The sequence below is a fragment of the Siniperca chuatsi genome, linkage group LG9, assembly GCF_020085105.1.
Source record: "Siniperca chuatsi isolate FFG_IHB_CAS linkage group LG9, ASM2008510v1, whole genome shotgun sequence".
Lineage (NCBI taxonomy): Eukaryota > Metazoa > Chordata > Actinopteri > Centrarchiformes > Sinipercidae > Siniperca > Siniperca chuatsi.
In genome coordinates, this window is record NC_058050.1 from 12,894,272 (window position 1) to 12,920,759 (window position 26,488).

Below are 26,488 nucleotides of genomic sequence, written 5' to 3' on the forward strand. Positions count from 1 at the left end.
TGGACAATAAAATTACATCTGCACATGAACACTATATGTTTTCATTCTTTAACTTTGGGTCACTAGAGTAGAGCAAATCAAAAAGGGACTAGACAAGTGTTGTGAGTCAGGTGGTGATACTGTATACGATATTATGTTGTCATCGAGCTCAGTAATAATTCATCTTGACTAATAATTTGGCCAGAGGACTTGCACACATGAAATTATGTTCTTTCTCTTTTGGTAAATTGAGCTTAGATCAGCTCATCAAGGGAAAAAAAAACATTGTCCCAGAGGGAGGAGAGTTACCATGTGCTCAAAGATAAAACAAATACAACATGTAATTTTGCTGATAGATAAGTAGGCTGCTCCCATAAACGAATACAGGAGATAACAAGCTTGGCACATCAGCTTAATGTGGGTGAAAACGCTCTCTCCCACTCTGGTTACATGCTCTCTACTCACACCCCCTTCTGGTCAGAAGATGGGTGTGCGCCTCTCATTTCTGTGGCATTTTTGTGTAAAAGTTACCATTAAAACATTCTGTATCACTCTCTCTCACACATACAAACACATGCACACTTAATAAATCACATTACGACATTTAGTATGATACTTTTTATTTTAACTTAAAAAGAGAGTGGATCAAAAACAGGATTCAATAAATTAGAAATAAATATAATTGTTGTAATAATTAATACATACATTATAATTACTCGATTGCGAGGGTCTGACAGAAACAGGCCCTCAAAAGGTTTTCTCTAGAAAATTCTAAAATCAAAATATTGCAACCCACTCAAACCCCTTCTCCCGATAAACAAAATAATTGATAAATTAGTAAATAAATAAAAAATAGCTCAAATATTAAAACCTCCCGAATAAAAGTGCAATCCCCCCCTCCCCCAAGTTTCACCTAAAATCTAAGTAGAAATTTAAAATAGGTTAGTGATTTCCCATTTTACAATTTGGAATGTAATATCCCTTTATGAGGATGATGATGTTACTAGTGGTAATAATAATAGTAATAATAATAATAATAATAATGTCGCTGTGTCCTGTTCAGTGTTTATCTAAAGTAGTATTCTTTTTGCATTTTTTCTTGTTTTTTAAATGCTGCTCTTTGTAAACTAAATTATTTACAGGTCATTAGGATTTTCTCCAAAGTCTCTCTAACCTACTCATTTAGTCATCTTTTTTGTATTTTCTTTCTTTTTTTTATTATGAAACATCGGCCCCTCTATATTTGTCATGTAATAGACATGGTATAGACAAGTTAAAGTCTATTGAAGTGATATATCAGCATTTTTCATCAGTACCTTCCATACATGCTTGGTCTGAGTCGTAGTAACTGTACTAAACACCCTGTTGGCAAACTCCACACAGACCATGGTCAAACCAAGCTCTCGGCTGTATGGGTAAGATTACTGACTCGTGTGAACCGTGTGTATTTGTGTGTGTGTTTGTGCACTTTATGTACATTTGTATACCAGCCTTGTACCATTTGAGGTTCAGTGTTGAGAGTGCATGTGTATTCGTGTGTGTGTGTGTGTGTGTGTGTGTGTGTGTGTGTGTGTGTGTGTGTGTGTGTGTGTGCGTGTATGGCTGCACTCCCCGGACGCTCAAAGGTAGCAGACAGTCTGAAAGCACTATGAACCCTGGGATTCCACCTCGGCTGGACTCTAAAAGGTCACCTGTGAAGGGAGGGAGAGTTGGGAGGTAGAGGGAGTGATACATAAACAAGGAGAGAGGGATAGAGAAGGGAGGGAGGATATGTTAGAGAGCAAAGTCATAAATACACTGGAGCTCCATCTTTCTGTCTGATCTTTACATCTTGTCAAACATGCTCCTCCCCATCAAATAAAACTCTTGTAGGCATGACTTGAACTGCTATCATACGTCTTGCAGCAAACTGCACCTTTAGGTTGCTCCTAGCTTGTCTTTTGTTTCAGTTTCATCTTGGTGATGTAAAACAAGAAGGCATCATTCACAGTTGTAAAGCTCTTGTCTTTCAACAGCAATAAATCATGGTGCTTTAACACATACACACACAGTGTCTGGATCATGCAACTCAATACAGTGAAAATCCATTATTCGTGTTCCTTGTGTGATTGGAAGTGTGTGTCTGGAGGTGTGCGTGTGTTTGCGTGTGTTTGTAAAGCTCCAGTATCTGGGCAAATGTGTTTATGTGTGTGACTTTATGAGCATGTGCTGCACTCGTGTGCCTTGGATCATGGCAAGCAAACACTACTACCGACATGCATCACTCTCTGGCATTTGCAGTATAGAAATTCTGGGTGATGTAGGGGAAGCGGTTTCAAGGATTTAAATAAAGACCTTCTTATTATCCACAAGGATTTGTTATGTAAAAGTTTGTCTAGAAATAGAAACAGAATCCTTTATTTATAATGTGTGCTGCCAAGTGATGGTGCGTCCATGCACTGGCCGCACTGACAGCAGTTACGCATTTTCTCCTCTTTGGTAAAGGTTAGGGTTTGTGGAGGATTGAATTTACCTCAAACTAAATAGATCCTCTATTCTCTCTGTGTTATATTTCTCCCAGAATTCCTATAGTTGAAGGCTGTTCTCCAATAAGCAAGAGGCACTTGTTTTTCCACCATAACAACCACGTACCCTTTACCTCAAAACACGAGCTAGAGGGGATAGAAAGAGGAGGTTGGGATGAGAAGAAGTGAAGAAAGAATTTGACAGAGAAAGGGAGAGAACAAGTCGGAGGAGATAAGGGGACCAGAGCAGGAGGAGGAGGAGGAGGAGGAGGGGAGTAGTGAAGGTGACAGGGAGGAAACACCAAAAAAGCAGTGATAGAAGATGTAAAAGAGACCAAGAAAGAGAAACAAAGGAGCAAAAACTGAAGTGCCACATTAAATAGTGTAACAAATCAGAATCCAGGAATATAAATCTCAGCCTATCAGAGTACAGCTCAACAAAATTGCATGCTCGCCCAAAAATTGTTTGAATTTGTCATTAAACTCAGCCTTTTCTGTTCTTTTATAACCTGTATGGCCCATGGACCAGATTGTCGCCATATTTAAACTTCTATGTACTGTACTGCGTAATCATTTCATGGCCTCTTGTCCAACATGGCCTGACATTGTTGTATAAAGTCATAATAGCATGTTAGTTTGTCCCATCAAAGATAATTTCCTATTATGCAGTAAACTGTAGTGTTGTTCTACATTTCTCCACCAGTCCACTATGGAAACCTCTGGAAAACCTCTCTATACAGACAACAGTACAACAAGGATTATGCACTCCTGTATTACACACTAACAGTGTAACACAGACACATATGTACACATAGATGCCCACGCTCACTACTTTACCCAAACAATTTGTTCAAATAATAATGACACCAAACAGAACACTACAGAAACTGATCAAAAACAAAGCTGCAAAAAAATAACAAGCGTTGCTACAGAATTTATCAAATTACTATACAATGATTAAGTGTATCAAATATCCAATTAAATCAATTGATCTGAGTACAGTCCTGGCTATTGACAGTTATTGATCAGTATGTGCACAGGTCAATACAAAATAAAGTCACAATGCACCAAACACAGTCTGTGGTCACTACAGCAACAGGACATGCAGGTCAACGCATGGCTGGTTGCTCGAGGTGACAGAACAAAAATTGCCAAGGGCAACCAACACAGGCAATCAATCGCCACAGCAACCCAAACACAGGCCAACCAATCAACTTACAACAATGCGAGAGGAAGGGGGGGTCAGGGCTTTATCGGTCACTAGGCAACCATTGCCATAGCGATGGGGTCCTCGTGAATTATGATTGGACGGAAGGATCTTGGGTGAGGTAAGTTGCCGTTTCAGGAAAAGATCAAAACAGCAGGAAAGAAAATAAATAAGATTGTGAAAGAAAATAAAAAGGGAAACAATATTTTAGTATTTTCACTTTTCCTGGGTTGATTAAGTTGTTTTCATATGAGTCACTGATATGTCATGTTAAGCTTTTCTTTTTAACTTTGTACCATCAATTAGCATTGCAGTGTCAAAGCTAGCGCTACCTTCTCCATGTTTTTCTTTGCTCACTAACCTAATTTCATCCTCCTGCTCCCCCAACATACAACACGTCACTTCACTGTTGTGTCACTCATCACCTCCTCACTACCGCCTCACCTCTCTTTATTTCTTCTTCCTCCCCTCAGTTGTTACTCAGTACGGGCGGTTGGCATCTTTGGGCCTTTTGAGCTGCACTTTCAGTCTTTTCATGCCGATCTGGAAGCCATTCATTGCCTGGATAGCGGCTTGAGCACTGGCTGGGTTGTCAAAACTCACAAATCCTGGAAGAGAGAGAAAAAGACAAGTTGTAATTTAATTTATTCCACACTGTCCCGTTTGTCTCAACTAAGATCCAAAATTTAAACTGGCACAAAATCTTAAGCTCCACAAAGTCACCCCCTGTCTTTTTCACTCGTCCTTTCCTTTCTCTGATAAATCTGCTCTCCCCTTTCCCTCCCTCTTTCTCCCTGTCTGTGCGTCTCACCGAAGCATTTGCTCTGGTTGGTGGCTCGGTCAACAAACACTTTAGCCGAGATGACATTGCCAAAGGGCAGGAACATCTGCAGCATCTCAGAGTCACTGAACTCCTGAGGCAGGTGGTAGATGAAGATGTTACAGCCCTCCGGACCTGAGACACACACACACACACACACACACGCACATTAGGCAGAGTGTGATAAATGATGTTGGGCTGTGAAAGCCTTGTGATAAACAACTTTAAATAAGATCAATGTAGAGAGGGGTGTGGCCCCAGACAGACAGGAAGTCACATCACCTTCTCTCTGCTGCTGTTGCTGGGGCTGCTGGTGTTGCTGGGCAACCAGTGTTGGCTGCTGGGGAAACGGCTGCCCGACCAATCCGTAAGCAGCAGGATACGCCGCTATTGGGAGAGACAGAAACAAAATCTGATTGGGTAAAAACAACAGGTGGCAACATGTCAGCATCCAATGGCGTTATTTCGTTTGAACTGAAATGTCTTCTGCTGAAGGTGAAAACTATTAACTGTAACAGTTAAATGGAGCAAGTCTGCTAAACAATGACAATGTTGATCTGAGTCTGGTATGCACACATTACAGTCCCCCTTTACTCCATCAATATGAATCATGTATAGAGAGGGTGTAAAGGTATGACTAGCTTTATTACAGTATTACCAGCCATTAATGTGCGTCTTGTGTCACGATGAAATCTGATAAATAATTTAAAAAAAATTATTAAATCAATTACCCTTAAAACATTTCCACCCTTGAAATGATGGCGGTCAAACTGAAAGCAGACACCTTGCCTTCCTTGTTCAAGTATCCTGATTTAACCTACTGCATGAGCTGACTGCTTAGCTGCACATTAATATTAATTTCTGATAACACAATTGAATGTGGATTAGAGATGTAATGATTGTTATTGTAATTAACATGGCCAAATGTGTCTTTTTACTGAACCTGAAGTGATTTTCAAAGCAACATAAGTGCATTTACATTGGGATTTAAAAAAACATTTTATATCTATACATATACCATCCCAACACACAATGAGAAGGTGCCACCCCAGCTTCCATTCTTGTGACCTATCTGTACCTTGTTTCCTATTTGCTTATTTACCCACTAGTACATACATTTAGTGAGCATTTGTCACATCATCTTGAGTTGCCTAAGCAACCAAGTAAAGTGCCCTTTAACCCTATCTCTGTGCCCAGTGAGTGCTTTTGGTTGTAAGCCCTTTGCTCCTTTGTTACAGATAGAGTGTACTATACACTGTATGTGCAGTTAGCTAGAGGATAATATATTTGAAGAATGCAGACCAAAATGACATCTGGTTAGGACTTTTATGTGTACGTACACCAACCTGTGTAGTGTTGCATGCCTGCATACGCCTGCTGTAGGGGGTCCAGGGCTGCTGCTGGACTCTGAGCTAGAGAGTGAGAAAATAGAGAACCAGTGAGAATGAAAAAAATACAAGCGATGTGATAATAAGTCTTGGATTTCCCTTAGTTTAATGTCTCAATTGCAATAGTCTATACATCTATACATCTTAGATTGATTTAAATACCTTGATATGCGTGAACGCCGTTGGTGTATAGTGCTTCTGTTGCTTGTTGTCCATTGGTGGGGGCTGGCAAACTGCTGTAACCATTAACTCCTATTGGCGGAGGGAGAGATGGCACAGGCGTTGCTGCAATAGTTGGTGGAGTGTTTGTACCTACAGATGCAGATCACACCCCGAAGAATGAGTCTCTGTCACTGCAACTCTTTCACTATACCTCCTATATGACTACACCTATTTCTAGCCCTTCAAAATCCTTTTAAAGTTATTCTTCATTTATGTGATTATCTTGCTATACCTATACAAAATACTGTAAAAAAACCCATTAATAAAGAAGTGCTTTAGACTTTTACAAGGAGCAACATTTCTCATGGCTTTTGATAAGGCAAAGCATCTAAGGGAAAAGACTGCTGACCATCATAAAAAATACTGTCCTGTTTTGTGCTATAAGACACAGCTGATAACTACATCTACATTCTACAGCTCCTCTACATGTGTCTGACCATATACAAATTCACAAGTGTTTTTGAGTGTGCATGGCATGTGTGTGTGTGTGTGTGCCTACCCGAGGACGGCGTGATGGGTGTAATGGGTGTGGCAATGATTCCGTTGGCATTGAGCGCTGCCATCTGCTGCATCTGTACAGCGGCAACTGTTGCCACAGGAGACAAGTACGCTGACTGGGCAACCAGGGCCTGCTGTTGGACAAGCTGAAGACAGGGAAGGAAATAGAGAGAGAGAGGAAGGGGATGGAGAAAAAGGGGGGGGGGGAGAGAAGACAAAGACACAGTTAAATGGATATGGGAAAAAGAGAGAGAGAGAGACAAAGAGGGAGAAAAATGAGAGGAAGGGACAGGGAGAGGGAGTGATGGAGGAACAGATGAATAGAGATCTAATTACAAGGCCATTATGTCCTGAGTCAGTGGGTTAATGGTTGTGTGTTGCGGGAAAGCTAATGCCAGATGACGTATGTTCTGTTGTCTGTGTAATAACATTACCCCCAATTAGACCACTGATAGCCTCTTCAAACTTATTACATCCTTTCATAAGCACAGCACTCCCCTTGCAAACTTAGCATGTATATGCGTGTGTAGTGCACTTGCAGTGTTTGTGCATGCATGCACTGCTTGCCTGTGCGTTGACTGCCTGTGTGTAGGCATTGTAGGCGGGGAAGTTGAGGGTCATGGGACTGAAGATGCCGAGCTGGGAGGCCACCTGCTGCATCCTCCTCAGTCCCCGCTCCTTCTCTGTGTCGGCAAACTTCACCACCAGACTGGATGACGCTCCCTGTGTTGGCGAAAGATGGAGACAGATGTTAAGTTTCAACTGCAATTACAAGTAATGTTGTATGTTATGTTCTTTATGTGTTAATGGGACTGGGCTCCAATTCACTCTATCCACTTCATCCTTTTAGGAGTCACAGGCCTGTCCCAGCATATAGAGGATGCCCAGCACAGGACCAAAGCAGACTGATGCTTACTTTACTTACATTATTACCTACAGAAAATGTAAACTCTCCCACGTGACTTATGCACGTCTTTGGAAGACCATACAAACATTATGTAGTGTGTGTGTGTGTGTTTTTAATCATTTGGAATCTCATGCATGCAACTTACAGGCATTGTGCGGCTCCCGTGCAAGCTGTTGATGGCAGCCTGGGCTTCAGCGTGTCCTTGGTATTTTACAAAAGCGCACCCTGCAATGAAACAGAGTCAGTTACAGCACATATACTGTATTAAATTACAGCGTACTACTAAATGAAGTAAGGTAGTTTGTGTGTGTGCTTGAGCATATGTACTGTATGCGTTTTACCTTTGCTGGTGCCATCGGGTCCTCTCAACACAGTACACTCGTCTATGCTGCCAAAGGGCTCAAACAGCCTTCTGACGTCCTCATCGCTCTGTTGCTTTCCCAGCATGCCCACAAACAACTTCCTGTCCTCTGAGAGACCAAGAACATGTGGAAGAAAGGGAAGAAAAGGATACGAAATAAAGTTTATTTCCCCTAAACTGGTCACATCTCTGTTGATAAGACTACAGAAGTTGTGTTGATAGAAATCTATCTATCTATGGAAGCTACCATTATTGTCCATCAGGGTGCAGTATTGACAACAGAGAATGGTAATAAGAGAGGGGAAGGAAGAGTGTGGTTTGAATGTGAGTTGGTGTGTACACGTGTATTAACTACAAGCACCAGTCCAAGTAAGCCGCCAAACACCCCGTTGACTACTGATCCAACTCGACACTTACTCTACTCTCTGTCACACTGAAATGTGTGTGTGTGTTTGTTTGTGTGTGCGTGTAACTATGTTTAAGTGCGTTTCTCACCTCCTCTGCCCTCGCTGTCAGCTGGTTTCACCTGGATTGGCCGATTCATCTGAGGAACAAACAAGAAGCAACATCAACACAGATGGTCAACATAAACAAGTCTCTTTAGGATTGACTCCATGTACAGTAAACAGCCTCATGACATTTGTTTCATGGTTATAGATATATTTCATTTATCTATTTATAAGGACAATGCACATTAATCAACATTTCAATAAATGTGCCAGGGTTGCTCAACCAGCTAATTTTCTACTGCTGGCCTTTTGGTGAGATATTCTGAAAGTTAAACTACAGCACTCGGTGGTGTGTGTGTGTGTGTGTGTGTGTGCGTGTGTGTGTTTGGGTGTGTCCATCACTGATAAATCAAGGTTAGCAGGTGACAGGTGCGTCTGAACTGTGTCCCAGGTTGTATGTGTCAAAACACACACAACCTTACTATCTCTGATTTCTCTCTCTCTCACACACACACACACAGAACGGAGGGGGGATTGAGAGGTGACGAGATTAAGAATGCAGGCCAGCTGATCTGGATTACAGAAGAATTTGGGATTAGATGAGGGACAAGTAGATTGAGATAGAGACAAGAGAGAGAAGGGGTGGGGGAGGGGGGTGTAGATATGGGATGAGATGACAAGTGTGTGAAGGGAACAGGCACAGTCAGCTAAAAATAAAAGGATGGAGAACGAGAGCCGGAGAGAGAGGCCTGGGGGACCCAGACTGACTTCGACCGACTGAAAGGGCAGGTGGAAGGCCAAGAGGAACCCAGGGAGTGAATGGAAATGCTGGAAAAAGAAGCATTACATGAGGAGTGAGACAGAGAGATGGAGAGTGGGAGGATGAAAGCAAAGCTGCCCCTGAGAGGATGATTCAAAAAGAATAGAGAGAGAAAGAGGGGGAGGGGGGAGGAGTGGGGCGTGATTCAGTCGTGACTCTGAAAAAATGTCACGACTACAGCGATCCATCGCCTAGAGTGCTAATGCATGCATGCGCACACATGTTCTGAATGGCTCTTCCATGCATATACTATCTACAGACGCACAGGTTTGTCACACACACGCAGAGAGGCGCACACAGTAACAAAAACATACTACACACACACAGTGCTTAGTCATAGCACTGAGGCAATGAGACAGTGTTAATGCCAGAGGGATGGGGTGGGGGAGGAGAAGGGCTGCAGAATGATGGCGCTGAAAAGAGGGAAGAAGTGCAAGGAAGGGAGAGAAGAAAAATGGATGGATGGAGGGTAAAGGAGACAAGGGGGGGTTGAAGAAGGGAGTGACATTGATACGCAAAGCAAAGCTAAAAAAAGATGAAAATAAACAGCATGGTTGTGGGGTAGACACTCCTATTTTCCAATCCAAGCTTTGAAATGTGCAAAACCACATCAAAACAGCCATCTTATATTTTTTAATAAACATTATTATCAGTCAGGCTCAGATATAAAGTTCCTCACTCTGCTGCAACAAAGCATAACATTTACTAATTAATGCCTTGTCTCACTGCTAGTCAAAATGTGATTTGTAGCCATAGTGGTTGAATTAGAAGAGTTATTCAAAGACAAGGAGGAGAACAACTCAGAGGGAAGAACAGAGGATGAGAAAAGGGACGGGGAAGGGACGGAGGGGAGGAGGAGGACGGTGGAGAGGGAGGGGATGAGAAGGAAGAATGGAGAAAGGTCCCAGTGGGGTGTTAAGGCAATGTAATGAAGCTGGTAATTGAGGAGAGGGCAGAGCAGAGAGAGACTGGTCCATACATTTGATTAATCAGCTCTTAGCTGTCACCACAAAGCTATTGATCTAAGGCAAGGCCATCACACACAGTACGAGACACAAACTCACACAGATGCAAACACATCTACGCGCACGTTCACATAAACACACACACACACACACACACACACACACACACACACACACACACACACACACACAAGGGCTGTAGATGAAGGAGTGATGTACACTTTTAACCCCACACGTTTATTGACTCGAGCTGTTGGCATAAACATAAACTTACGGAAAATTCACACACACACTCCACCCTCATAGTTTTCACACTGTCCATCCATCCATCCATCCATCATATCCCAGTCCTGGTGCAATTGCTGTCCATCCGTGCTGCCATCCATCTTGCACTTTCAATCGATCAGTCCCGTCTTGTTCATTGATTTCAGGCTGTGTTGTAGAGCAAGCTGATTGTAGCAAGATTTGTGTCCACTAACCCTTTCTCTATTCTTCTATCTATCCATCACCTCTTCCATTTCTTCCCTCATTAGGCCTATTCAAGCTCATCCGTGTGACCATAAAACAGGCTGAACAGAAGTGCCTAATGATTCCAAACTACAGCTTATCAATCTGTTTCTGAGTATGCGTGTGTATGTGTTTGCTTGGACTACACTGACCTTTTGACATCACATAATGTAAATTTCACATGATGCATTAAGAAAGATGAGAGGAAGAATCCGAGGAGATGGAGGAAAAAGCAGAGAAACCGAACACAAGGCAGCAGGTGAGAGATGCACACTGCTTCTACAAAGACAACACTATGGCATCGGAAAATTGGCATGGCAACCAGCTCGTTGTCATGGCAATCATGTGACGGCACACTGGGTAGGTAAACAAGGATGCTGGTTGCCAAGGGCGACTGCTGTGCTCTTCAGGTAAACAAAGAATTTGCGCTGGAAAGTGCTTTGCTGCCTTCATACTATCCCCCTCAACCTCTTTCCCGACCCATTTTATCTTTCTTAGAGTTCATGTAACAAGGGAGAAATGAGCATTGAGTATTAATAAAAATGTATGAGAACAAGGATATGAAGTGAGATGTGGGCAGTATCCAGAGGAATAAGTGTGATTTGGCTCTGAGAGAGATATGGAGAGGGAGAAGGTGAGGGAACTGACTCTATATTGTAGTAGAGTAATTAAAATTCCCTTGAGCCTGAGAGAAAAATGCAAATAATGTACAGTCCCTGCTAGTCACTGTACTCCACTCTCTTTCCCGCTTCCTTTACTCCAACACACGAACAGCCACACGCTCCTCTCAAGTCAAATTATCCTCTAATTACTCACGTTCCAATTAAGACTTAATCAACAGTAACCATCTGCAAACGTGCGCACATACGAGGAGCTGGCTTCATACTGTAGCAGTTTGATCCGTCCTGCTGCATACTAAGAAGCCCCTCACTGAAAGACGAGTTTCTGTATCTCTGAGGAAAGTGAATTCGTATGTGAGCAGCAGCGCAGCGATGCATGAGGGTGAGAGATATGTGATATATGATCATGTACGAGCTTGCATGACCACTCGCGCTCAGTGGAGGCACGTCCACTCACATACACATGACCAAACCCTGCATGCAAACAGCTCCATTTGCATGCTGCGGTGCCAACACAAATACATACACAGTACATGTCACTCACACACACACACACACAGTATACAGTACACTTTTCCCCGCTCCCAGAGCACCCACCCTTTTGCGCACAAAGAAACAAACACATACTACACACATACAGTTAATCTTACTCCCTGCAGTAATGCAGAGAGGATTGTGCCAGGATTAAGGGATATTAAATCCTTGGATTATCCAATCAAATCGTATTCTACCCCCTCCCCCACCTATGCAAAATCAGTGGAACAAACCATTGCACCACATCATGAGGGTAGGGGGAAGTGTGCGTATGTAAATGTGCATGTGTACATGCACTATTTGGAACATGGATTAAACTACAGTGGTGAATCAATGTTATCATTTTGGTCTTTTGATTCTTCTTTTGCCATCAAAACGCTGGAGGGCAATACTCCCCAAATGTTCCTGCATACAGAAATAAAAAACTGATTACAGTGCACAGCATGATAACAGACAATGGTGTGTGTGTGTGTGTGTGTGTGTGTGTGTGTGTGTGTGTGTGTGTGTGTGTACAGACACACAAACACTCTCTCTTCATATCTCTCTTCCTCACACACACAAGTACACACACCCTTCCCCCTTCAATCTCCCTCTGGAACACTACATCCACACAATTTCAGATGTCCATTTTCCAGAGTGCACAAGAAAGTAAAACTATTTTTATCCCTTCTCCAGGATCTAGCATTATTGCCCCCCCAATCCTCGATTCCCCTCTTTCCACTCTCAACTCCATAATCCCTCCATACCCTGCCTGATGACACGGGCATCTCTGCTTTTTTATCTTTTTGCATCCGTTCCCTCCTCTCTCTTTCTCATTTTTTTCCTGATCATTGCTGTCACATGCCGTGCAGGCCTACAAACCCATTATCATCAGTGTAGTAAACCCTTGTGTTGATTTGACAAAACCAAAATTGAGCTAAATAGCAGTACTGTTCACCTCATATTTGTCTCTCTTACAAACATTGTTTTACATAAAACTACATGAATGTTTAATAGAATTCTGCCTTGATTTTGAAATAGACAAAACACCTACTTGGGTACCTAAAAACACTTTTCATGCTGATAAGTGCAAAATCATGTAGAAAAGATATTGATTAGAAGAAGTCTATTGTTTCACCTCCAGTATAAGTGGAATGACTCTCTGACTTGAATTTTTGCTAGAGCTGGGACAAAATTTTATATTTACAAACTAAAATATAATATTTCTGACTGAAAAGCTTGATGATGATGAGTCCATATTTGGGGTATGACTGCTGGTGTTTTGAGAAGAAGAGTTTGACAAAAAATAATCTGTAGTATAGATATGATTATGAAGGTGGAGACATTTATTTTTCATTTCACTCAGCTATAATGTTTAACAGCTACTGCTAAATCAATTAGTCGATTTAAGTTGTTTTTTAAAGCAAAAATGGCAAAAAATCCCAAATGTGAATATTCTCAGTTTATCCTCTATGACAGTTAAATGAATATCTTTGGACTGTAGGTCGGACAAACCAAGAGATTTTATGCTGTCACACTGGGCTCTGGGAACTTGTGATGGGCATATTTCGCCATTTGCTGACATTATGTATAAACCAACAAAAAAAAAATTGGTACATTAATCGATAAAGAAAATAATTAGTCAACACAACAAGACAGAAATATACTACATAATCAAAATAACAGACAATATTTAGTCTTAAATCACATTATCAATGATTCATCCATATATCAGCTCTATTGCGTGCATCCTCTATGTAAGAATAGTCCATAAAGGGTGTGCTTTTATATAATGTGTTTCAGTGTGTTTACATGTCAGTAAAACTGACAAGATATTGAAGCATTCAACACCCTGGCTCCCTGATGAAACTGAGTTTACGGCTCTCATTCACAGCTGGATGAAGACATTGAGATGTGAGAAACAGAGCGAGTGAACAGGAAGGTGGAGCAGCCCAGCAGCACAGCTCCACCCCACCTCTCTCCCGTCTCTCTATCGCACCACGTTAGGCTTTGCATCCCCCAGGTTACCTAGCAACCTGGCATCTAACTCAGCTCCGTTGCCAGGCAATGGGGGCCTGCAACCATAATACAAGCTCCTGAGCGGCCCATCCCCCTGCTCTCATTCCTCCTTCCTCTGTCTCTCTCATTCCATTCTTCACACCTGAGAAGTCTGCCCTCCTTCTCCTCCGCTCAATACTTTATCTGGCAGTTAACCCTTCATCAGCCTCTCTACTGGAGCATGGATTACATATTCTCTTTTCTCTCTCCCTCTCTTTCTGTCTTTATTACTCTCCATAGTAATGGTATCAAACCATGCATAAAGCAGAACTAACTACACTGTTGATCCATATAATATTATGCTGTTTTTGTCAAACCCCAATGAAAACATTCTGCATGCAGCAGTGGAGCACTCACTGAAATTTGATCCTTTGGATTTAGTCCAACATAATCCTACAGCACTATAGCGGATAACTGTTAGACCTATGCACTTGGACCTTCTTTCTATTTTAGGGAGAGTAAGTCCTTTGGGAAATGAGCTGGTGAATTAAAAAGGCTGCTCAAAGCCATACAAATTCATGATTGCAAAAATCTCATATTCACTGAGATTACATTCAACACAGCGCCACTGACACATTTTTGGATGCTCAGATAGTTACAGCGTTTGGCAGGATCCCATAAAATTTAGGCAAGCTAAATATGCAAATGACCTGTATGTTCTTATAAAGGCTTAATCAAAAGGAAAAATAGCCTATTAATGACTCTAACTGATTTTGTGCACACCATAGGAGTAAAATTAATTTATAATGGTGTGTTTTTTATTTAATCTTAAACTACTTGCTTCTATTTCATTGGGGAATTTCATTGCCTTGTGCATTTTGTTAAATTCTCCCGCTGTTGTCTTCTACTAACATTTTATGATTTTACATGATTTACTTTATTTGTCCTCATGATATTTTCTATCAAGGTCAAGGAAAGTGGCTTAAAACTGAGAAAAGACGTGTTTTTGAGTAGAATCATGGTGAAGAGTTTCTAGATTATCAACTAGAAGTTATACCCAAACCTAAATCTTATGTAAAATGTGATTAACCTCATCTATAAACCTTGAAATGTAATAAACCATACAGATAAAGTGAAGAAGTATATACAATCTTACATTAAACAGCTAGAAATGTGCTCTACATGAACTGAACAAAACGTTCTTATTGTTTAAACGAAACCTTAAACCTAAATCCATTAAATGTACTTGCATACACCCAAATTCATGCTTAAAAGTGCATGAACTCGCTGTCTCTCATTAACAAACCAAAAACAGCTGAGCTACACAAGCCCTGTTGTCCTATTCTCCTATCTTCTGTTGCTGGACACAGCACTGTGAAGTGTGGTGATCTACAATAGTGTAATTTGGTGGTATAAGCTCCAGCTTTGCCCTGTGGTCAGTGTGAAAAGGCCATTATCTAGACAGCAGGCTGAAGTGTGGTTGGAGAGGAGACCTCAGAGCGGAGGTCACACCCGAGGCGCAACTAAAGTCCTGTCATCTCCTTGCCCGCTTAAGCACATACACACACATATATTTACACACACATGCACACATAGGCAGACACACACCAGTGGCCCCCTTTGACAGATGTCTCTGTTTAAACTGACAGAAGTGCGCCCTGACTCCCTCCCACTTCACCGCCACCCAGAAAAACCCCTTTCTTCCACACACCACCCGCCTGCCCCTTCCTCCACACTCATTATGGCAAACTTTTGTCTTGTTTCCGCCTTCTCTCTAACCCGACCTCCTCTGCTCCTCCCCTGTCTCACCCTACCCCCTCCCTGTCTATACACCCCTATTCATGCCAAACCTCTTCATGGCCCTCCTCCACCACCCTTAACCCCCCTTTTTCATTCAGATGAATTCACACACTCATTCAACCCCCTCGTATGGGCCCTGCTCTATACGTCCATCTCAGTGCAGACATAGCCTATACATTTACATGCTGAGACAAGGATTGCAGGCTGTAGGTTTTAGTCCAACAGTCTCACATGGACAGTGTGAAACATGCCAACGTCATCCTTGACTTTTCAAGTATATTGCAGAAAATGTTTTTGTTTTACGTGAAATCCAGGATTTCACGTGCATTTGGTAGCTCCCAAAATGTACAGAAAGCAGCATAATAAGGTCTGTGCTTGGGAATGGAAATGAAAGGGTGAGTGTTACAGTAAGTGAAGAAAAAGGAGTAATGTTTGCTATATGATCTGGCACTGTAAATCAGTGACACTGCTCAGTGATCAAAGCCCTACTCAAGTGCAAATGCTGAGATGTGGGCATCTGTTAAGGTCACTGCATTTAAGTGATTTTTTGGCACACTCTGGTTTCTGGCACTTGTTTTCTTCCTTAAAAACCTAAATACATAAATGAAATTCACCCCCCTTGTATGGCTACATTAATCAGTCAATGTATAATATCTATTTTTAATGACCATTTTAAAAATGAAGATTCTACCACTGGACATGCCTTGATTTCCAAATTCATCACCTTAACTGTGCAGAGTGCAGTAAGCCATGTGTGAATCCAGGATTTAAATGGGCATACTAAAGCTGCTCATGCTAAGCTTCACTCAAGGTCTGAAGCCATCTTTAAGTTGCGAGAACAAAGCATGTATCAGTCCAGCATCAGATGCAATAATGATGACTATTAATTGCAACTAAACAGTTCTTTTCATTCTATGAATGTGCAAACTAGGCCCTGCAGATTTTTGTAGCTGGCTGGATTTACAAAACAGATGGTGTGTGATATGGACTCAACTCAACTTTGGGCTACTTTAGAGCTCAGCATATGAGAGACACAGATTTGGCAATGAACAATCACATAACCTGGTAATTATCATCATCATCATCACATCAATCATCACAAACATCATTTTCAAACTGGCCAAGATACAAATGTTCCTCTTTGTGTGTGTGTGTGTGTGTATCAGGCCTTAAAGAGGCAGGAGCTCTCCAGGGTCAGGCTTTTATGAGGCTATGATTAGATTCTGCCTCAATTTTGTGGTGAAATATGAGGCAGGCACTCTTTCTCTCTCCATGTTGCATGCACAAATGCACTCACATGCACACACACACATACAAGCACAAACACATGCATATATCACAAGCACACACGCACCCACCCACCCACACACACACACAAACACGAACACAGAAAATACTTTTGTTTAAAACAAACAAACATACAAGCTAAATCCCCCTTGGTCTTAGCTGTACACAACCCCACACCAACACCCCTCTACTCTGCATACCCCCTCTGTATCACTCTCTCTGGCTCCTCCTCTGTCTCTCTCTACGCACACACACACACACACACACACTTGATTCTACACCTGTCCCTCTACTCCCTTCCCATCCCACACACAGTGAGGATAAAAATAGAGAAACAGCACAAGGGAGGGGGGAGCGATACACATCACAAACTCCATCAGGCGGGGAAAGATAGAGGCAGAGGGACGGCAAACAGGGAAGAGACGGAGAGAAAATGAAAGAGAGAGAGGGGGAGCTGGGGTCTGTTCTGAATTGAAAGTGCAGCAGTAAGCAGTGAAGGGGAATAGTAAACAGTGCTGCTGACCACATAAATATGCTAAATTAGCCTACAAAGTCGCCCTAGTGGATAATTGCTCATCATAGCTTTGCCCCATAGGGAGGCTGCCTGCCAGGCATCTTAGATTCCACATGGAAACACAGAACATACACAACATACACACATTACACATCCTGAGTGGATTTGATAAACATCACCTACAAGCAATGGATGACGGACACATGGAAAGATGGTGCCTAACTTCCCAGTCATTCTCATACTAAAGGGACAAGCAATTTTGATTTGTGAACCAAAATTTCATGTTTTATGTGATGTTAGCAAAGTTATAAAAACATATTTGTCTTTCTTTTAAGAATTAAGTGATATAACGGTAACTGTAAAGAAGTAGCACTGGCATCACTACTAAGCTGCTGCACCTTGCAAGTACCCAGTCCATGTGAGTCCATACTGTGCATGCAAATAAATCTAGCCTTTACAGCCAGGGACATAAATAACAAATTCACTCTTTCTCTCTTCAGTCTAGGCTCAATAAATATAAACAGCTGCCGTCATGTTTGCATGATCCAGCAGTAATCCTGGAACTATTCCAGTTTAACAGCTTAACGCTGTCTTACCATATGCATTTAATCAATATCACTACTACAAACTTTTATTATATTTTTATAAGTGTATCGATCTTCTGCTGTATCAGTTAACTACTTGCTCTGTGGCGCTTTTTCTGCCTTTAATAATTCATTAGGCATCAAGTGCGTCATGGGGAGTACAATATGTGTGTCTAAGTGTGTGTGTGTGTGTGTGTGTAGGCTTCGGTTTGGCTCTAATCAAAGAACAGGGAGCAGAGTGCTGCCTGGAGAGCAGTGAAGCGTGACAACACACACCTGGTAAGCTGCTTATCACACTTTAATTTCACCTACACTGAGATCTGCGGATGCCAGCGTGACCAAACAGATGTGCGCTAGTGTGTTTATGTGTGTGATCGTGTATATTTATATGTGAATGTATGAACACTCGTGTTTGAAGTAGAACAAAGATGAAGGGAGTGATAAATGCAGAGAGAAGAGAGTGCAGATTAAATGGAGAGAGAGATATCGACAGCAATGAACAAAAGGAAAAGATAAGGGGAGAGATAAGGGAGGAAATACAGCAGCAGTAGCCTTGGGAGAGATAGAGCGATAGATAGAAAGGGGAGGGAGGTATGAGTTTAAAACCTAAACAGGCCAGGAGTGAAGTGTGGCCTGAGAGAGAGGGAGGAAGGATGGATTGGGGGGGGATTAGGATAAAGCAAGGACAGTTTTGCATGAATGAATTACTGTGAATCATGTGTGTGAATGAGCACAAGTGTGCATTTGTACGTTGTTGATAGTTCTTTGTGCGCATATATGTAGTTTAAGCCATGTTTTCCAATTGCTATAAGGAGTACAAAATATAACTGTTCCTGTTCCACTTAAATACAGAGAAACTGGGGGGTAGTTTTACAGCTCTGAGACCAGCCACCAAGAATTTGTTGACTTGAGGCTGAGCCCTGACCTCTGACCTTGGACACATGCTGTTAGCCCACTGCCACCAACCCTCTGTATTAAAAAGACAATAGCTCATGGTTCAACATATATTCATATATGTCTAATTTAAATCAATGTCAATGAAATACATTTACACGGCTGCTTGATTAATGGTTGTTTATTTGTATCGTTTACTTGCTTATTTGTCCTGTCCTGTTCACTCACTTAGCAATATTGGACATGCTTTTAATTAAGCATCAAACCAAAACTGACGTTTACAGGAGCAGATTTTTACCTCACTGCATTATTTTCCTCATTATTCCCATTTAGTGCAACCCCTGCATGCCAAATGCGAATGAGAATTTCAATTTTTAAGTGCAAATTAGCACTGATATGCGACAGCTCAATATGAGCTCTTTCATGTGGATGCATCCCAGAGGGAATCGCTGCACCACATCTAATACACCAAAACATCTGTGTGCTACAGCGGGACTTGCTAGTGGTTCCACTGTTAAATTTCTGCCACTGTGACTAATATAATGTAGCTCTCCTTCTCTCCCTCTCTTCATCTCGTGCTCCCTCTGTGCTTCTTTTTCCCTCTCTGAGTCCAAATCAAACACAAGGCGCAGGACACTCTGATAAGGCCATCTGTTCATCTCTCTCAATCCCTCTGTCATTTTCTTCATTTTCCATTCTGACAGTCTACTGCCCCTACTGAAGCTAGCGGGGGGACATTTGAGGTATAGATTCTCTGCATTTCTCTGTGTGTTTATCTCCTTCCTTTCATTCCTCTACTACTGGCTGGTTGGAAGTGTTCGGCGTTAAATCCCATCAGTGAGCTGCAGACAGAAGCAGCAAGAGCACTCTGTAGCATTAGACTTGTCACTAAAACTTTAACTGCTTGGCCATGGTGTAAGAGAAACACATCTGTATGAGTGTGTAATACTACAGCTCTATTAAAGTTGTATGACGTTCCACCAGTACCCACAATTAAGAGCCATCGCAAGATTCAAGACTACCATGCATGCACACACACCTCAGCCCCCTTTGCCCCACGGTGAGCTCAGGATCTGACTATGAAAATGAGTTTGTGAGAAACTAATCATGCAGCTTAACAAGTGGAGCTGGGGAAGAAGGGGCGAGGGGGATGAGAGGGAGGAGATGAGGGTGTGAAACGGTCAAAAGGGACAACTAATCAAGAGGAGGGGAAATGAGATGAGAGGTAGAGGGATTGCGAGGGGGGGAGTATGGAGCGATATAGAGGGACTGATGTTGAGAGGAGGACTTAGAAGAAGGGTTACCATAAATGACTGTGAAATGAGAATCCCAGGAGGAAGCGTGAGTGTGCAGTGAGGGAAAAAAATGAGTAAAAGACAGCAGGAAGGGAAAAGGGGGAATGAAAGAGGGACACCATGGAGGGATTTTAGAGAGGAAAAGGAGCAGGCGATGAAGGGCTGGGGGTAGTGAAGAGAACATTCTGTAATATTCTACTGGTGCAAAGAAGCTGGATGATGTTGAGGGGAGGAGTTGAACAGAGGACAGAGGGGATTTGAGGGGGAAAAAAGAGATAAAATGAAATGAGGGAGAGCATGGAGGTTTTGGGGGAAAATAAAAGGAGGAATAAGGAAGAGATGAAAAAGCAATTCATAGGGAAAGAAAAGAATGGGACAATGGGAGGATGTGTGAAAGAGAGAGAGGAATCGTCTGAAGTCATTTCTAAATCCTGTCAAAGAAGGCAATAGGCAGGGAGGAATGAGGAGGAAGACACACATGGAAGAGAAAGGGTATAGACAGGTAGTGGAAGGTGATAGCAGAGCTAAACCTTAGAGAAGCTACAGGGAGGGGAGGTGTTGCACTATGTAGCGGCCTTCAAGCGAAAATATAGTCACCAATATAATGCTTTGGAATTATTTGGAGAAATTAGATTTTGATTTAGCCTTTTAAAAATTAGATCAAACTTTGTCATAACTCAAGCAGTAGTCAGCATACCTGAGTGATTAACCAGGTCATTAATGGGGAATGAGTAAGAAACATTTGTGAGTGCTTTGAATAAAGGAAAGTGTTGGTGAAAAACTGTGTATATAGCTTCCATAAGGTCTTCATCGAATCATTTTTCATATTCTTGCAAGTACTATACTTTACTGGATTTTTGGCTCAAACTGGACAGAATAAGGGACGATATTGCTTTCATATAAACCTTAAAGTGGAAAGCAAGATACTCCAAATTGATGAAAGCCACATGCGAAAACAGTAATGTTGCTCATAAACAGTCTAGGCTTATTGAAAACCAGCACACAACAGCCACACCCTCATTTCAGCACTAGTCTTCCTCAGGGGAGTGGTGCTTCTGATTGTTGTGCGCTGGCTCTTTAGTAAATCTGTACCGCTAATGAGTATCCTCCCTTCAAATGTTTCCTCCGTGTGTCCAGAATATTTATCACAATTTATCTGAAAATTCACTGCAACTATCTGCTCCTGCAGCGAGCCTGTTATTGATGTCATCAACAGGAAAGGATGAAGTAAAATCCAGTGGGGTTAGAGGGATGAGTCAAAGGACAAAGGGCAGCACGGCAGAGAGAGAGGAACGAGGAACGAGACACGGCAGACAGTGGAAAGGTGATTTTTACAGAAAGGTCAGACTCCTTAGTAGGCCCTAATTGGATTAATGTCATTACTCACATGCTGTGCTTGTACGTGTGAGTGTGTATGTACGAATGCAGAGGCATGCGCCAGCTGGGTGGAAAAGCATGCATGATTGCAATATGTATGTATGCAGGGATTTGTGTTTGTGTGTGTCAGAACATTTCCCAATCCCTAAAGACTTTTCTTCAAGCTCTCCTCCAACCATTTTCTCACAGAGACCTTATTAACACACCAGCTTGCAGAGAAGGTGCATGAACTGAAACTCTGATCAGTGGCAGGGCGTCACGGAGAGAATGAGATATAGAAAGGCTCAGAGATGGTGAAGGCACATTACCCATTCTGTTATAACTGCTGCAAATCAGAGTTTAGATAAAGCTAGGAAAATGTCATCTCTTCAAAACATCCTATACTTTTACAGTGCTCGCTCTTGGCTGGGTAGTACTGCACACTGCTTTGGTGTAAAAAAAAAAGCGTAAAAATGCAAAATGTTCCAAAACAGATACTGTAAAAAAAAAAAAAAACAGTTTTTAACTGCAATAGAAACCAGGTCAGAGAGAAAAAAGAGAGAGGGAACGACAGAGAGGTACAGCCTACCAGACAGACACAGATCTCTCACAGTGCCCCATCCATAATGAACAGTGTCCTACCCCAGCCCAGCCACAGAACACGATCACTCACGAAAGACCGAGGGAGACTGGGATGAGACAAAGGGGAACGGCCACATTAATTACACACACTCTCTAGGCGGGAGCTATCACCAGAGGGTAACGGAGGGACCGACAGAGAGATGGAGAGACAGAGAAAGATAGAGAAATGGAGATGATAATGCTGAGTACCCTGTGTGTCTCCGGTGAGAGGGAGTGTTTGTCCTTAGCAGCAAGACGCCTGCTGGCTGCTGAGTTATGTCACACTGTTACTAATGGGAGCTGAACCTCCAATTGCACAGACACACACTGATCTGAGGCCGCTTCTGTGAGTGTGTGTGTGTGTGTGTGTGAGTGTATACAAGGTAGATGGCAGCGTCTGTGTATGAGGGTGGGGGGAGGGGGCTCTTGTGATTTGAGTGTATGTGCCAGCTTCTGTGTATTGTTGCATAAGAGTGTGTACTGTCTGGGGATGTGTGTGCGCGCGTGTGTGTGTATGTATCTGTTTGTGATGTGTACTTACCCCTGGTAGTGTTTTCTGCTCGTGTAGAGCGCTCTGGGCTTTCAGTGCAGACTCTCTCGCACAGTACGTCAGAAACGCACATCCTGTCAGATAGAGAAAGACAGAGAAAGAGAAGAAGAAGGCAAAGGAGTAAAGGTAGAAAAGGTCAGTGAGTAACTCTAATATATGTCATGCTCTATCTCTGTACCATCCCCTACAAAAACACACAGTCACACACCATTTAAATCATTTAAATGTCTCTCTTTCTGATGCCTTCAGTGATTGCTCGTTACCTATTCTGAATTTGCTAGGCTGACTGTGCGAGAGGATTAAAAAATATATATATTCATGCACTGTAATTAAACTTGACAACACCATGATGATGCACTCTAGAGCAGAGAAGGACACTCCACGGCACTGCACATTTCAGAACGCCACGGCACGAGTCAGCACACATCACAGCACCACAGACGTGTGCGCGGGGCTAACAAGGCCTTACAGGCTGGGCACAGTCAGGTTCCTGCCCAATACCAACCACTATGCATGCCTCACGATCACTCCAAATACACTCCCTTTGTTTTCCTATGTGCTGTACCTGTGTCTGTGTGTGTGAGGGAGAGGTAGGTAGTAGAGCTGGCTGGCCAGAGCTGTTTACTACACCTGTCACCAGCACTAAGACAACAAGATTAGCAGCAGGTTAGCATCCCGGTGACATCTCAGACAGACTAATATAGATTCAGAGTAAAGAAGAGAAGATTTGACGATTAGGAAGGAAAACATTCACACATCTGAAGAATGACTCGACATAATGGCATGAGATGACAAAAATACACAAAGAAAGACAAGGCACACATGAGCACATACAGGAAAGTACATGACACACACACACACACACACACACACACACACACACACACACACACACACACACATCTTATGGCCCATCTCATTGCTTTTAAGAGGGGCTTACTGTGGCCGTGGGGATTCTCAAAACAACAGATTCTTTCCCCTGTGTCATCCAGACTTACAGGCCCATTACACTGATTGGAGCATACAGCCTAATCTGGTTCATAACACACACGACCCCAGGTCAGTGTGCGTGCGTGTGTGTGCGTGTGTGTGTGTGTGAAAGAGAGAGAGTGTGTGTGTTTGCTACAGTTTATTACCGATCTATTGTTGGAAGGTGCCATTATTTAAAGCCTCCTAATCATTAACCCGATTAGGAGGCTCTCAACAATATATACCATATATTACAAACCTATTCATCACACCTTTATATAGTATTCTTCTTATTACATTTTGGCACAAGCATACTCAAGCATTAGTACGTTTTTCATTCACAGTCTAAGTGTAGCAACTGAATTTGTTTGCCTGCCTTCATGATCTCACGTTGCAGTGAGATGGAGACGAGAAGAGGTGTGACAGTTTCCATGGTGACATGTGACACTCAGCGCAGGAAAACCCACCCATCTGTGCCTTACTGTCACACTTCTACCTATCTAGTATCTAGCTATCTGTCCGTCTTTTAGTCTTTCTATGTTTAGGCTGCGTTATAATGGCGAGACCTACCTTTGTGCATGCCAGTGTATTTGTCCTTAATCACAGTTAGCTCATAGATCTTGCCAAACTGCTCGAAGATAGGCTTGAGGTCCTTCTCTTCCAGATTCCGGGGGATCTGCCCCACGAACAGCTTGATGGCGTCGGCCTCCTTCATCAGGACAGTGTGGAGAGGACGACTGGGTACTGCAGGGGCTGAGGGGCAAACAGATCAGGAGCAGGTATTCCTGGAGAGGAGCAACCAATGCTGGATGAGTCTTTAGGTCACAGCCGGAGAAGTGGACAATAATACAATAACAGTCACAATAATAATCCTAAAAATATTTATTTAGAGGCTTATGGTAGGCTATGTTTATGGTATATAATAATGAGTTCATAATTACTTACACTACACTTTATACATTTTAAAACTCCCATGGTATCACAATAACATTTGTACTTGTTTATGATATAGCATTATTACATTTATTATTGTATTCGCATATTTCTAGTTAAAAGTTCTAAAAATTAAGAATAAAAAAATATTCTCAGCATAAAATCTTGACAAAATGTCTTATTTAAATATGCTCTTAGGCTATAAAATGTGTGTCCCAATTATGTAAATAAATGTAAAGATTATTTTCGTGATTATTTTGAGGATTTATTGCCTAGTCTTATGACAAAGGGCTCCAGTAGCTTCTGGTAAAACAATTATGCAAATGTTAATTAGCCAATCAAAAAACAATAATGCCCCCCCCACCCCCCATTAAATATATATAAATCGAAAATATCTGTAAGCATACATTACCTTTTGGTGGATAAACAGCGTTCAGGATCCCTACACATAAAAATAGAGAAGAAACAGCGTGATTGGTGGTAAATCATTGCAATAGAGCGGTTTCTTTGTTTAGCCAGCTGTAGGTTACAGCATACACACGGATGTCATGGGGCTCCCTTGCTCTTTGTCCGATCCCCTCTCAATGTACACATACACATATACACACGCACACGCACGCGCGCGCGCACACACACACACCAGAACAAAACAACACAAGGGAATAAACAGGCAACATACACCAAAGCTCTCACCGTTTTCAGATGCTTATGGGCAGAGTGTTGCCTGCGCAGATTAGAAATTAAAGTGGGATGCTCTCCGTTGGGTCCCCGTTGTTGTCCTCACCGCGCTCTCTCCGTCCCGTCCTCCTTCCTCCCCTCTCTGGATGCTCTCCGCTCTTTGTGCCTGCCTTACTTTCCTCCTCCTCCTCCTCGGTGTACAGATAGGCTACTAGACGCTGTGTGTGCTGTGTGTTTTTGTTTTTTTTTGTTCGTTTTTTTTTTAACAAAAACCCGTGTTCCCGGTCTGGAGGTCTGGAGGAGAAGTCCTAGCAGGTGAGTGTATCCAAATCAGAGCTTTTCACCGGCCCCACAGAAATTCAACCAGCCTCTCTCTCAAAATCCAGAGTGGACCGAGCTAGCTAGTTCACTTTTCACTTTCACGAGAGCCCACTCTTAATTCCTATTTAATTACAGTGATAACAGGCTAACCAGTTGCTTAAATTCGGGAAACATCCAACTGTTTAAACTTGCTTCGTCTCTTATAACAGTCTTTTTCAGCCTTGCCGTTATTGTTCCAACCGTTGATGGGGGCTATTCTTACTTTCTATTCTTGCTATTTTCTATTTTCTTGCAGCGTCTCACCCGTCCAACGGCTGGGAGGCTTTTCACGTCCTATACCGGTGTCTCCTCTGCTCTCTTTCTCTCCCTCCCTCGCCCGTAACCAAAGCGGTTGCTAGCCCGTGACGTAACTCCCAGGGACCGCCGTTAACTGTATTCGCTTTACTCACACGAAAAAAAGACACAATACTGCCCCCCACTCACTCCAACGCATTTATAGCTCCATTCTTTAAACTCGGTGATATACGTACTATGTTTACATCAACAATGCGATTTTTGTAGGAGTATTTGAAGTGTTTTTAAACTCGTTGCCAGAGCGACGGTGTCCGGGTGAAACTTTTTAGACTGTGCCTAGGCGACACCGTGCGCGAAGCCGTCTATTGTTCTAGCCGCGAGCCCTGGCCTTGGTGCTGAAACGATGCCTCTTGACGTGAAGCCGAAGCGCGCCGCCGATGACGTGCACGCAGTCACGACTAGGCTACTACAGCTGTTCACGCCCGAGCCCGAAATCACGCTCACACCCACTCAGAGTAAAATGTGTGACAGAGAAAAGGAGAGATAGCTCGGGGTTGGAGTTGGCCTACTTTACAGCCTGTACTTTGGAAAAACCGGCCGACATTGGGCTATTCCACTGAGATAGGCTATGTAA

General features: G+C 42.5%; 1 protein-coding gene across 5 annotated transcripts; it reads right to left on the reverse strand.

Moving 5' to 3' along the window:
- Positions 1–582: 582 nt before the first annotated feature.
- Positions 583–25,945, reverse strand: LOC122882323 (CUGBP Elav-like family member 3). Of its 5 annotated transcripts, XR_006379339.1 has the most exons (16): positions 25,255–25,944; positions 24,974–25,003; positions 24,199–24,413; positions 22,651–22,733; positions 8,382–8,430; positions 7,867–7,995; positions 7,671–7,750; positions 7,186–7,341; positions 6,620–6,764; positions 6,061–6,210; positions 5,851–5,922; positions 4,793–4,897; positions 4,502–4,645; positions 4,135–4,298; positions 3,703–3,801; positions 583–1,670 (listed from the first exon to the last, which is right to left on the reverse strand). XR_006379339.1 is itself a non-coding variant. In XM_044209611.1 (15 exons), exons 3-14 carry the CDS (start codon positions 24,341–24,343, stop codon positions 4,171–4,173), a joined length of 1,326 nt encoding a protein of 441 aa, XP_044065546.1. In that variant the 5' UTR covers positions 24,344–24,413; positions 24,974–25,003; positions 25,255–25,945; the 3' UTR covers positions 583–1,670; positions 4,135–4,170. The 5 variants fall into 5 exon arrangements, 4 of the variants coding, with proteins under 4 accessions (XP_044065546.1, XP_044065544.1, XP_044065545.1 ...); XM_044209611.1 differs by lacking the exon at positions 3,703–3,801 and having other exon boundaries at positions 6,061–6,150; positions 25,255–25,945; XM_044209609.1 differs by lacking the exon at positions 3,703–3,801 and having other exon boundaries at positions 25,255–25,943.
- Between the last annotated feature and the right edge of the window lie 543 nt (positions 25,946–26,488).

Bases quoted from the DNA above. Each gene is read 5' to 3' on its own strand.
- LOC122882323 (XM_044209609.1), bottom strand. From the start codon at position 24,343: ATGAAGGAGGCCGACGCCATCAAGCTGTTCGTGGGGCAGATCCCCCGG. The intron at 7,996-8,381 runs GTGAGAAACGCA...TTGGTCTCTCAG, and splicing joins TGACAGCGAGGGCAGAGGAG to AGGACAGGAAGTTGTTTGTG. The intron at 6,765-7,185 runs GCAAGCAGTGCA...CCCTGTCTTCAG, and splicing joins CACAGGCAGTCAACGCACAG to CTTGTCCAACAGCAGGCCCT.